Raw genomic sequence first — 14,184 nt, forward strand, 5'->3', positions numbered from 1 at the left:
GCATAGTAGAAGGGTTGTCTTCCTACTCGAAACCACACTACCGCTAATTACGGAATTCTTGCCTTTTCTCCGAGAGGAAAAACTCTGCTCAGTCTCAGCGATAAAATCTATCCTTCAGCCTCAAGCTAAGTCTTTAATCTGAGAGGGGTTGCTGTTTCCTCTTCGTTAGGGCTGTCCATACTCATGCGCAGTCTGAACAGACTTGCCCTCAGTCGGAAATGAGACTACCTTCATGGAAAAGAGCACTTACGAGTGGTTTGGGTTTTGAACCATGATCTAACTCGGGAAATGGTTCTTCTCGCTTTAACTTTTGCCGAGGGGTTAGCGAGATGCATGGGCTCCCCTGTGACATCGCCCATTTTCTTTTATGGGGCAAGTCTTTGTCAGCTTCATCCCTGAGTTTGTTGCTAAATTCAAAATCAGAACTGACAATCCTGTTTGTCTGCTTTTGTGTACTGCAAGAGCTGTGAAGCACTACTAAGATGAACTCAAGGATCTCACCCAAAAATCAAGGAGAAATTCAGAAATAGGATTCTAGTAGTTTAACTTAGCATGAAGAATAATGTGTCAGTCACCATCTACCTCAAAATGACTCTAGTTTCATGATGAGCAGATTCAAAAAGAACTTTTCTTTGATGCAAGTACTGATGATGTGGATATGGAAGGGTCACTCTACCTTCACTACCCATTACTATACCTGCAAAACATAACACACAAGACCTATTATGATAGGGCCTGTGGTAGCTGAACAGCGAGTGGATTAGCTATCATAGCTCCTCCTAGGACTATTAGCAGTCGTTCGAGTACAGAGGCCACGGTGTTAGTCTGGCATGAATGAAAAGGAATTGACTAGCCTTTTCCCTTTCTTTAATCTTCCCCTCTCTTAAAGCATTTTGTCTAAAGATCCTGTCAGCTTGATCTCTTCGACTGCAGGTATGTAGCTAGAATATGTTTTTATATTCCCTCAAGTCCCCAATCGCCAGAGGGAAAGTTGTGATATCTGGTCTATTTTGTTTATATTCACAAACCTATGAATTATACATAGACCATGACAATCACTGTTACGTTCTTACATTTATAATGACTTTGCACAGTCCGATAACCCATTAGTATTGTCAGGCCATTGGTTTACGAGGTGTCAGGATGCTCATCCCTCGCATTATCATGCTCGTATGCAATGATCCCTGGTCAAAAAGTTTCAGGCAGTTGAAGGGACTTGCACCCAATAAATAGTAGTCTCTCCATAGTAAAGAGTGAATGGTTTATATTTGTGTTAGAACAAATAAAAAATTTGAAAGTACAGTAATTTGTATTTTTTGTAACTATGCAAACCTGAGCTCTTTAATCATACTTTATCCACCATACCCTACCACCGGAGAAAGTCCTGTCTGCCATTAAAGTAAAAAAGGTGTGAGTGAGTTAGGGCCAGGTACTTTCCCTGCTATCACTGGTAACAATAAGAATGGTTGTTGACACCTCATTAAATGTTTTATAACCATTTGCCAGCTTGCGCTAACATATATCTCCATAATAAAGAGCTTAGGGTTGTATAGTTAGGCAAAATACAAATTCCAAGTTTGTCATTTCTGTATGAGTCCCTACAAAAAGTTTCAGAGATATAAAAAAGACTGAATTTAAGATGTTGGAAATATTTAAATATCAATTCATCCACCACTGATTTTTTTTCTTAATCTTCTGTTGTACACTACTTACATGCAGTTTTATGGGAGAATGACTCAATCTCATCTTAACGTTTGCTTGCCATTATTGTTGATAGAAAATATTTTATCTTTGTTTTGAGACCTGTTTTAGAATGTTTGATTGCTTAGATAGTTTTTTTTTTACCATTATGCATTCTTTTTCTCATGATTCCGTATGATATATATAAAGAAGTGATGTAAAATAAAGCTTTAGTTTTTTGTTATAAATGGAAATCTATATGTAGGAAATGCTTTTGGACGAATTCGTATGTATGGTTGTTACAAATTTAACCATGAGAGCATATTCATATTTTTCATGGGGTAAACAAAAGTAGGAAATTCTAATTTCATAATAGGTTTTTCATGCAGAATGCAAGACGAGGAAATATTTTTGATGCCTTGATAGTTGCTCACACTATCACACATCACACAATTCTTATCTTTCTAATACTATTAAGTAAGAATAGGACAACCTTTGCTCTATTGCAGTAGTATTGAGAAGTTTTTGCTCGTTCATCCATTCATTCATTGCTAAAGACGCTGTATGGAACAGTTTGTAATTTCATGCAAAGCACCATTTGTTTTTTTAGCCATTAGTAAAAGTTTGTTTTTGTTTTGTTTCTTTTCAGATTCATTGAGTGTGCATGTCTTAAGTACTCACCCCCCTTAGGCTTGTCCTGCAAGGTTTGGTATTTGCATCATGATTCTGCTTGGGGCGTCCCCTAGTTTACGCTTGCTTCTCCATTCCTTTCTGTACACTACATTCAGAGCACTTCAAGGGACTTGCATGCAGAGTTTAGTTTTGGTGTCCTAAAAGTCTGCCTAATCTAAAAACTTAGAAAAAAAAAATACAGAGGAATGAAGAAAATTGCGCATCATGGTTTTATTTGCATCATCAATGATAGAGATTAGTGGCAAATCGTGTGACATAGAGAACATACCTGAAAAATCTCAAGAGTTTGCAGATAAATCAAAGGCAGAAAACTTTACGTTTACAGGTTTTGATATTATAGACAGTATTAGATATTTGTACAAAATGGAACATCTTTTAGATGTCAGAACCAAACTTTCACATCACATTGCTGAAGGTAAGCTTCTTCATACATATATCAAATCTAGTTTGCAGTCCTATAGTTCCAAAAATGTTTGATAGATTATGATTTGTTAAAGATAATCTCGAAAAACGACCGTGTTCATGATGAGAATAAGTGAGTGATAAGTTTTTAGAGGAAAAGAACCTGTTTTGTTTCGTTTTCTTGAAGATAATCAAATAAAAGTACATACAGTAATTGTGATTTGGTAAAAGTAATTGTGGAGTAGTTTTGAAAAAGAAAAGAAATTTAAGAACAATCATTGAAGTTGCTATTGCATAGTTTTTTCTTACAAAATGGAATCTGCATATTATGTATGTTTTGATGGTAAAGATTAGACATTACAATTCAAATACTGTTCACTCTGTTAGAAACTTGTTCAAAAAAGGCTTTGAGCTTTCTCTCTGGTTTTTCATAATGGTGTATGAATAACTTTTAGCTTCATAATTGAATATAAAACTATATTCATGTACAGTATTAACAGAATGCTCTATTTTCAATAATGCAGTATTTGCAAGACAGGGTACTAATAATGCATGGATTAGAACTGCTTTACTAATAAGGTTAATTGATGATCAATCTTTGAATTTCAAATCTTTCAAAATTGACTTTCTCTCTGGATAATGTATGAACCTGGGATTTTATGAATGGGGAAGAGTTGATGAGGGGCTGATGATTTGTGAACATCACTGGCTCTTTGTATGATACGTTGATTCTTCATGAGACTTAGACACAACATAAACACATTTTATCAGCTATGAAACTTTGTGCCTTGGGTATATACATATTTTTCATTTTTACTTAGAGGAATTTATTTACATACTGTAGTACAGTGTAGGGTACTGTATATATGTGTTTCAGCTGCCAGTGGAGAACATTATACATCAAAATACTATATTAAGTAACTAATTTTTAAAGCATTTTCCAATGTGAATTTTAGCACTACACTTAGTTATGTTGTCATTATATGTGAGGCTACATAAGGAAGTCTTATAAAAGGTATACTATATGTGTGTTGATATTTGAATTTTGTGTAGAATACTTGTTGAATGTGCAGCGTAATTAACTTATCCAGCCAAGACCAACAAGTTAAAGAATTGGGGAGAGATATAGTATAGAGGAATATACCTGTAAAGAAAGGATAGACATTTTTAAGCAGTGAAAACCAACAAATCAAGAAGGAAAAATTCACAACTTTGGGCCAGAGAAAAGTTGGTGAATTTATTTTTAAATAGAAAGACTTTTGTGTGGGTACTCTGTTTTCTCTGAAGTAAGAATTTGGTCTTGATTATCTGAGGGCCTGTCAAAAATCAGACAGCACATTTATTTCCCTTCTTTTATTTTTATTTTCCATTTTTGTAGTAATGGTTCTTTGAATAGCAAAAGCTAAGTAAACTTCCTTTAGTCTATTCCATTTTGGTATTCACTGAATTTTAGATTTTCTTTGTTGATCATTGAAAATTGTTGAAAATGTTGGTACAATATTTCTAGCTATTTCATGCTAGCAATTAGCAAGTTAGTGATCAGTGCTTCCAACTACTTATTCTATTCTCTGCACTTACTATCTGAAATATCTGTCGGTGTGAGCTAGTTTGTAAACTAAATCATATACTCTTCTGGTTGATAGATCATGCCTCAATTACTTGATTGAAAGATGTTTACTAAGTTGAGTTTGACTCATATTCAATGATTATCAGGTTTTGTGATAAAACTTATAAATATATTTTGTTGCCTTGTCATTCAAAGGTCTTTTAACTTTTTATGGAAAGCCAAGTTATTTAAAAGTTAAATATTTGAATTTTTATTATCAATTTATTAAGAAATATGATTATTAAACCTTAGCAAAACTTTAAAACCTTATTCAAATGTTTTCTATCTTTAAAGTTTGTGTATGTACTGTATGTTGTCAGATAACAGAATTATAGGAACTTGACTAATTTTTTCAAATAAGAGTAGTACAAATGAACTTTTTGTATTGGAGAATTTTGTAGGTCTCTTGTTAGTTAATCACTATATCATAATCAATAGCCATTACTAGGTACTGGTTTGTATATACTATACAGTACTTATCTACCATTCAATGTTTGTAAGTGTGTATAGAAATGTATAACAAAGCTTTAAGTATTGAAAATAGGAGCAGTTACTATAGGATCTTTGAAATAGCTACATAAGGACTGTGAGATTTCATCTCGGTGTGTTTGTTTTGTATACTATATTTCCTTGTGTAGTGATGCACTCTAATTGGAAAAAAAATAGATGCCTATCAACATTAGCCTTTTTCCAGTAGTGTAAAAGATAATTGTCCACTTGTGAGCTCTTGACACCTAGTGCATACAAAACACTGCACAGCAGTAGTTTAAAGAAGTTGATAACTCATTGTATCTTTTGAAAACACATTTCAGTGTGGGATAGGATATCTTTTTGATAATTTGCCTAGCTCTTACTGCCTTAATGTTGCGCAGTATTTAGAAATTCATAATTTTAAAGTTAAGAATGGCTGGTTTGATGATGTAAAGCCAATGCATACATTTAAAGTGGGATGCTAGAGATAATCAACTACGTTTGAGGGAACAGTGTTTAGAGAATTATTTTTTTATCAGATCATGTTTTTGGGATTCAGCATATGAAGCTTCATTTTTGGTGGGTAACGGAATTGGGTGGGCTGTGGCACTATAGCATTATCAGCCAAACTCGGCTGAATCCCTTGTCAGGCTGGGAGGAGCGAAGAGAAGAAAAGACTCCTTTTGTTCTTTTTTTTTGTTGTGGCTACCCCCCAAAGTTGGGGGAATTGCCTTGGTAGATAGATAGATAGGAGTCAGCTTTATGGAGGTGCAAGGGAAAACTCTGTCGGCTAAAGGAAGCATTTTGCAGTTGGACTTGAGTATGAGAAATAGAATGCATCTTTCATGTACTGAAGCATTTTGTTACCCTCATGGTAAAACCAGTGATATGATATCCAAGAAACTGGGGAAATAACAGAACATTAACTTGATTTTTGTATGAAAGATTTCACTCATCGGTGCATAGTGTAGTAGCTACTAGTGTACTATAACCTTCTCCTCAAATCTATAATACTGATACAAGTATATAACTAGTCCTAAAGCCACACATTGTTAGTGACCAAACTTAACTTGTAGTATTTGCAAGAGTATAAAGTAGTACCTAAGCCATCTTAACTTCTAATCTAAGCACAAGGAGGAAACAGAATAAGTTTACAAATACAATAATACCAACTTATTCATTATCTATGGTTAAATGTTAATATCACCTAAGTTCTAATATTAATGGGCTACCTCTTAAGTAGTTATTTGGCATCAGTAAATGGTTCTGCAATTCATATAAATGTATACAAGATTTTTTTAAATAGATAACGTCACAGTGATAACAGTCCACCTAACCCCGTTTGTTATTTACATCTGGTCATCAGACAGGATCACATAGTAGAGATGATGTCACTTGATCTTAATTGTTATCTGACCTTTCAAAACCAGTTTCAACTGTTTACACCATTAGGATTTATGTCCTTAATTGGCCATTAGCTCATAAGTAATATAAAGAAATATTTTATATAGGAACAACCACTATATTTAGTTATGTATTAATCATTACTATACTGTATTTTATCTTGAAAATTGAAATTCCTTTTCACCATTGTTTATTACTAGTGCCATTATAACTGGCAGCTTGAATATGGTATTTCAAACCTGGTTACATATTTGTGTTATCATTATCATGATGGCGTATTATAACCATTTCTTTGATTATTGAATTTACCAAGGTCTGGATTTTAGCATCAGTTGGCCTTATGTAATTATAATTATTTGGAACAAGTGGACTTGATATCCAAATGAAAAATATTTAAAATCACCTGGGTCATGAGGTAGCTAAGTCAGAGAAATGTCATTCCAAGTCCTTATTTACAGGTGGCATGTTGTGTATCTTAGCAGATGTATGCTTTCTAATGAGAGCCCGTTTTAATACTGATTCTTATCATAGTATAGTAGTGTTTCAGCATTTCATCAACAGCTAATTCTTTTTTTTACTTGATGCTTTCCTTGGAAGTCCATGTGTGAAAGTTTGATAAAAGTGATTAGCATAATTATTTTATGATTTTACTTAGCATTTGATTGATAGCACTGGCTTGTTCCTATGAATATACAAAACTTTACTTTTTAGAATAGAGATATGTCTTCAGTGACATTGGAAAAGCCATTAAATTGTTAACAAGGTACAGTAGTTGGTTAACGACAGATAGCGCAAGGGAAAAGCCCCGCTCACCTGCCTGTCACAGAATAGTTACTTTTGTCTTTGGCCATGGCAGGCATAGACTTGCTGCCACCTTTATGTCTTAACTGTTTGATCTTTTCTTATTTGCTCTTACACAAATACAAACCTTCGTTCTTTGATAGGAGGATTATGACTTGAGTGAAGCGGGAATCTCGTCTGGTAAAATTGATGACGAGGTATTGGTAGATACTTGGGTGTAGTGGGAAGCTCCGCCCCTACTGATGCAACGAGTAGCCACTTTGACTTCAACTGCTAAGTTTTACAGATGTTCTGTACAGTACTCTTGGTGTGACGTAACATGGCTTTGTATATTTTTTATTTTGTTTTACAATTTGCAGATTGCTTGGACAAATGGAGAAATCGTTTGTAGGCATGCAGATCTTCCTTGCCATCTGGGTTGTAGATACGGAACGTTTATGAGCAGGATCTAAGTAGACTGCCTTTAATTGTGCTGGCCTCTTGCAGGGGTCATGACTGCAAAGTCATCACCCTGCAAGGAATGTAAAGTGTGGCTGTCTTCAAAATGGGATACTTTTCTTTCGGGCTCCTCCTCAAAATTGAAGAGTTCTGTAAAGTTTCTCTCTTTTATCTCTGATACTTCCTCCGGGGCCTTAGATGACCGCGGAGGTAGCAGCAGTAGGGGAGTCAGCATTATGAAGCTTCATCTGTGGTGGAAATGTGGGAGGTTGGGCTGTGGCACCCTAGCAGTACCAGCTGAACTCGGTTGAGTCCCTGATTAGGCTGAAGGAACATAGAGAGTAGAGGTCCCCTTTTTGTTTTGTTTCATTGTTGGTGTCGGCTACCCCCCAAAATTGGGGGAAGTGCCTTGGTATATAGATAGATAGACTTGGGCATCTGAACCCTCTCCTTCGCGTCTCCCAGCTCCCTGGCGGAGTGACGGTAAGACAAGCTCTGAGATGAGTGGCCCTATCTGCTTCCCCTAGTGAGGAAGGTAGTTCATAGTTAATTTGAAGTGAGCCGGATATCTCCTTTTCAGATAGTGACCCCATGAAGACTACTCCTTAAGGACTCTGTGGTCTTCCTTATGGTTGAAAGTTTTCCAGTCAACAGAGTAAGTTCATGCTAGTCTTAACAATCATAAAGCCTAGAGCTTCCTCCATGGCCACTCCTTCTATATTCCCAGCAGAGGTGAAGGCTGATGTGACCCCTTCAGGTCTGGCAGAGTAAGAGTAAGAAACGCCTTTATCCTTATTCTTTGCCCAGCCCTATTCGGTCAACCTCGTCCTGCTCAAAGGCCAGTACTATAGTTCATGTCTCCTAGAGACCAAGTGGAGAGAGAGCCTGGAAAATTCCCCCATAAGTTTGTCCTCAACAGCGAGGATATATACACCCTCATCCTCTGCAGAATATTCTTCAAAATATTTTTGTCAAAAGACACGAGAGAGATCTAGTCTTCTTGAGAGACCTTGTTCTTTTGCCGATGCTGTTGTGCTATAACCGTTTAGCACACATTCACCAGATCTTGACCTGTTTTCAATGAGCAAGTGCATCCCACCCCAATAGAGGACACACTCCTGTTATTGAGCATTCTCCGGAGCCTGACCCTTCATCTGCGCTTATGCTCTTTCCTATTGGGGTGCACTCTCCTGTTGGCACAACCATGTACTCACCTATAAGCTCTCATGATTCAAAGCACTTGCACTCACCTGTTAGCGCTATCACACGTTCACCTATTCGTTGTTATGTTGCAAGATGCTCACACTCGCCTGTAAGCCCGTATTCTTCAAGGCACTCCTGTTCATCCCTGAGCAAACATTCATCAGATCTTGAGAGTTCATGCCATCTTCCTCTTAATGGGTTGTGTTCCCATATTTTCACTCGCACACTTTGCTGCTCTCACCTGCTCATGATCAGAAGTGCTCATCTGGTCAGGCACGCTCTTGTGCAGTGTTCACATACTCACATGTTAGCATGAATAGTAGGAGTGTCCTTGTTCTTTAGAGTCACTCTCCTCCATCAGGAGTAAGTAACAGTGCTCATTCGTGGACTAATTCCTTTTTGGGGTCAGTCAAGCAGAATGTAAGCCTGGTGTGACAGATACTGCTGTGTCACCAGTAGAAGGTTATTGGTCCTACATGCACTAGTCACCAGCACCATAAGGCCTTGAAGTCACCTTCTTCCTCCTGGCGGGAGTGACGTAGCTCACCTGTTGAATGTTTCCCAAGTCAGCTGGGCTGAGGACCTTGTATAGCAGATACTTCAGACAATCCAATTCGAGGTAAAATTTCCCTTTAGGGATTGAGTACTCACACCATCCAGATAGAGGGGAACATTTTTGTCAATCTTCCTGGTCCCTTCAGTGGAACATTCGGGAGTGGCGCCATGTCAAGTGGTGTGCCATTCTGCTAGTACTCGGGTAGACCTCAAATGAGAGAGACTATGGTGGGGGCTGTAGAGAATGTCTCTCTTTGGCCAAAACACTATTCAGTAGATCACAGATTTCCTTGCATGCCTCTGCTGAGGAAGTACCTCAACAGAGCTTGGATCTATCCTTCTCAGGGGAGCAATTTATGTTCAAGGGGAGCTTCGAGCATTCTTCTTTACCCCTGGGGTGGGATGGTTCATTTCTCAGACCACAGGTACACACATCTCATATTTACTTGAGGACATCATATGAATGTGCATTTGGTATGTTCTATAGAGACATAGCATTTCTTGGCTGAGGTATATGTTTTTCGTGTTGGAAGAATTTCTTTTATTACTTTATTGATTTAAGAGGAAATGGTAGGTTCATTTAGATCTTGAAATATGCCTGTGGATATTGCTAATGATTGCCTGTAGAATGCCTCCACTGGCAAACTGTTGAGGGCTGCATGAGACGCTGTAAGTAAGTCCTAATATGATACATTAGTAACCTCGTCAGGAGGATTTACATACCAAGTCCAGCTTTGTCTCTTGTTGGGCATCTGTAAAGTTTATTGTTCTCAATCGTTGGAGTTGCTTGTGGATGTGCGAGGGCTGTTGATCTCATATGGCCATACCTATGTTGTCCAGAAATTTTCGGGCTGTTAGGGCTAGGGCATACTGAAGAATGGGCTTAGTTGAGCCTTCAGAGTTTCCTATGTGACGGTGCCTGGCTTGGCTAACCATTCTGCTCTTTGTTCAAAGACGCTGTCAGGTAGGAATTTGAGTACGGCGTCAGCTTTTTGTGAAGATGATGTGATTGTCTTTAACCTGAAGATAGTTTCCGCCTCTGGGTTGTGTATTGAGAAAGAAGGCAGGTGGATGGAGACAGCGGCAGTGATTTCGCAGGGAGATTTGTCAGTGTCTGGCATCGTTGGTTGTTCTGGCGTCATCAATTTGCTGGTCATGGTTTGGATGAAAACATTAACTGTTATTAACTGGTTTACTTTATTTGTACACAAACCTGATATAAAGCCACTCATTACGAACAGAAATGTAGAAAGAGATATTTACCTCTAAAAAGGTGAGCGATTACACCTGGTAAATGCTGGGATTATACATTATTTTATTTTTCAGGAACAAGATAATTCGAATCATATGAATTGGAAGCTTTACAATTCTATTCATTATTTGATGTTTCTGTTTTGAAAATAGTGCCATTGTTCCTGCAATAAACAAAAATCTATTCCATGTCGTTTTCATGCTGTCCACGGGAGGTCCTGTTTTGGTGACCAAGCTTTTTTTTTTCTCAAGCTTAATTCAGGTAGATTCTTATTTCATGCAAAATGGATTCACTGTGAGAAGATGGAACAGTTGACACCACTTGTGATCCCACATGGCATTACCTGGGTTACCACTTCCGTCCTTGGCACGTTTTTCTTTGGTGTTGATTTTGATATTCAGGATTTCTTAGAATTGACAGCTCGATGGAGAAGCGAGTCTTGGGTGGTCCTCCTCCACTTTCAACTGTTCCCTCTACTTTTTCAGGGGAAAAGAGCTCTATACTTAGGCTGGGAGCCAGTGCTTCCCACTGTCAAATTTGTTTCTAGTATTTAAGTGATGCTATATCCCTCTGCTTGAGAACCAATTGGTCCACTGGTTAGTAGACTGGTGAGCTAGAAAGGGGACTACCTTCACCCCTGACAGAGCTACTGTAGATCTGTAAATTTTTTTTCATTCTCAAGGTTTAATAGATCCTGAGAAAAGGCAAAGTTACCATACTTAACCAGTGGTATAACCAGGAGGCTACCTGGAGCTCATCATGGTATAGTTTTCATATTAGCAGATTTGTATGCGGAAAAGATTGTGGGTTGTGTCGCTAGCCTCGTTCAGTGTTGTGATGGCTGTATCCATTGGAAGAGGTGCAGGAATTGCCTCTTCTGCCACATAAAATTCCTTTGCCTGTAGAATATAGATGGTAAAATCTTGTTATAGCGGCTCACATGTAGTGAGTTACTCCTGCCGGAGATGTGAGCATCTTTCCTGGTTAGATCCTTTTGGGATGCCAGACAGATGGTTAGTAGGATCTTTTTTCCTCTTAGTGAAGTTCTGCTTGCATTTCCCAACATACTGACCCATCTGATGAGTACCAAAACCTTCAGGAACATTAATTCAGTCTTGGAGTTCTCTGCCTCTCCTGGAGTCAGACCTGAGTCATGAACAGAAGTGTTGATCATATCCAAGGACTCCTCACCCATTGGGAGGGGAGAAGAGTTACTCCACTCTGAATGATGTCATTGAAGTTTTGAGTGCTTCCTGTCTGACCTTGGTACCTTTGGGGTGCCCTTCATTCCTGTGCTTTCACTCTGTCACCCAAGATAGAGCCTCTAAAGGGATCACTCGGTCATGTCGAGAAGACCTTCAGACCAATCTATCCTTAGGCTGTTTGCCCTCCTTGTAGATGAGGAATACCTCCAATGGCTTTGTGGAAACCTTGTGCTAAGTCTTTCTTCATAGTTGGAGGAGTGTTTTTATCAATCACTTAAGGAATACTTGAGAGAGTTTGTTGAAGAACTGTTTCATGGTGCCTTAGGATTGTCTCTTCTATCATGTAGCTTCTTATCTGGGGATCTTGTGCATTGCTATCTTTCCCTTGTGTGTCTTTCTCAACCCCTTGATTCTTTGTTTCTCCTTTGCGACGAACATGCACTCTGAAGGAGGGTGGCATAAAGGTGACCTTACCTGAGACTGGAAGCATGCACCACTAGGAAATTAGGAAATCAATTGCGTGGATAATACTTTACGCTTGAGGATCCTCCCTAGGATTGTATGTTGAATGGTGAGCCTGCATGCATAGATGATAAGTGCTTAAAAATAGATGATAATTCATAGACAGGTACATGTTTGCTAACAGATGAACGTGATCTAACAGGAAAGGATGTGCCAATAGAAGTGTGTGCACTAACAGGAGGGTGCACGCACACCAGTCCCCATGAACAATTGAGGGTTCCCTAATTAGAGATTGCTCGTCGACAGTACTGTGCGAGCGAACAAATAAGTTTGGGTGGACAGGTGAGCATTCTCTAAGGGGAGCACCCAAACTAACAGGAAAGAGTATGCAAACAGGTGAGTGCTCGCTACTAGTTGAGCTTGAGTAAACAATAATGAGTTCCACAACAGGTGAATTCCTGCCAGCAGGGATTTCCTGCAAGTAATTGATAGTGCAGGATCTTGTGAGCATGCGTTAGCAGAAGAGCAAGCACACGAACAGGAGTGTGCTAATAGACAAGCCCATGCAAACAGGTGAGCAATCGTGCACATACAGCATGAGTGTGTGCCAAAATGTGAGAAGTCTTGTCCAGATGAGTGTACACTAACTGGATAGTGTTTGTGAAAAACATAGCGCATGCAAATAGACAAGTGCATGTGAACAAGTGAGTGCTCAGGATCAGATAAGGGTGAGCTAACTAGAGTGTGCATACTAACAAGGGAGAATGCAAAAAGAGATGAGTGCTCTTGACCAGATGAATGTGTGCTAACAGGTGAGCGCACACGTCTCTCATGGAGTTACGGAAGAGCTATCGTCCTCTGCGATGGAAATTCTTACACGATTTGTCTTTGGAAGAGGTGAGGGTATGCCTTCTTCCATCAAGGGAGGTTGATTTCCTGCGGGGAGCTAGAGATACTTTTGACATGAGGAGGTTAAAAACCACTCTCTGCTCTTTTCCACCACAGAAGCTAAGGTTGAAGGAGTCAAGTCAGGGGGAGAAAGAGGAAGGTTAAAATCGTAGATCAACTGCATCTTCAGGACTTGGAGTTGGGTGTAGTGGTCTTGTCAGTGGCTTCCTTTGCTGGGATGACAAGAGAAAATGGAGCAGCAGAAGACTTACTCATAAAAGCTGTCAGGCCTTGCAGGAGCCTCTCCATAGACAAATGCCCTCGAGATGTAAGGAAGGCTGCAACAATAGAAGATGCCCTTCTATGGGAGAACCTGAATACTCCAAACCTCAGAGCAACCTTTGTGGCTTCCACAAGAGAGTGGTACCCAGACAACATGATGCTCTTGACCGAGGTACCAAGAGATCCGCCCAAAATGACCTAACCTATTTTCCCAGCCACACCTGCACACACAACACAACTCTGTAACATCCCTTTTACTTCACGGGTGGAGGCTATCAGGCGTCTCCTCCGAGTGTTAGCCTTTTCATAATTCACTGCACTGGAGATGTCTGAATATCTCTGCAGATCCTCTCTGGCAGTCTACAATGCAAAGTTGTCCTTTTTCTGCAAATGGTGTCTATAGTCGAAGCCTCTATACAAGGGGTAGCAGCCTTCCTTATCTGCCTTTGCAGAAAAAGCTCCTCTCACCCTTAGTGGCAAAAAGCTGTCACTCAGCCTTGAGCCAGGTCTTTAGGCTAAAGAGCTTAGATCTCTCCTCTGTATGGGAATTGTCTACAGTATGCTCATGAGGAGCTTCGAGCAGTCCTGCCCGTTAGGAAGAACCTGTCAGTTGAGCAAGTGTTGAAGCCAGGAATGTGGAAATTCCAGGCAAACTTCACAGCCCACTGCCAGCGGGATTGTACCCAAAAGTCCTATGATACATTTTTCCTAGTTTAAGAAAACAGTTGGGAGTTTAGTCTAAGAATAGTTGGAATGTGTGGCCTTTTAACCTCTTCTTTTCCCTTTCTTGGCATGCAGTGGTCAAGCCACTATATAGTGGGATTGGACTTTGATGCTGGTAG

The 14,184-nt window shown here is 39.2% G+C and overlaps 1 protein-coding gene across 4 annotated transcripts in view; it reads left to right on the plus strand.

Moving 5' to 3' along the window:
- Positions 1 to 14,184, plus strand: part of LOC137631042 (zinc finger MYND domain-containing protein 11) — a 202,189-nt gene that overhangs the window by 73,199 nt on the left and 114,806 nt on the right. For 3 of the 4 annotated variants that reach the window (XM_068362612.1, XM_068362611.1, XM_068362613.1), the window contains exon 2: positions 2,330 to 2,788. The exons of the other annotated variant lie outside the window; for it this stretch is intronic. In XM_068362612.1, the coding sequence (XP_068218713.1) occupies positions 2,578 to 2,788 (211 nt within the window). In that variant the 5' untranslated portion in view covers positions 2,330 to 2,577. The remainder of the gene's footprint in view (positions 1 to 2,329; positions 2,789 to 14,184) is intronic. 4 annotated transcript variants of the gene reach the window in all.

This window comes from Palaemon carinicauda, chromosome 39 (assembly GCF_036898095.1).
Source record: "Palaemon carinicauda isolate YSFRI2023 chromosome 39, ASM3689809v2, whole genome shotgun sequence".
NCBI lineage: Eukaryota > Metazoa > Arthropoda > Malacostraca > Decapoda > Palaemonidae > Palaemon > Palaemon carinicauda.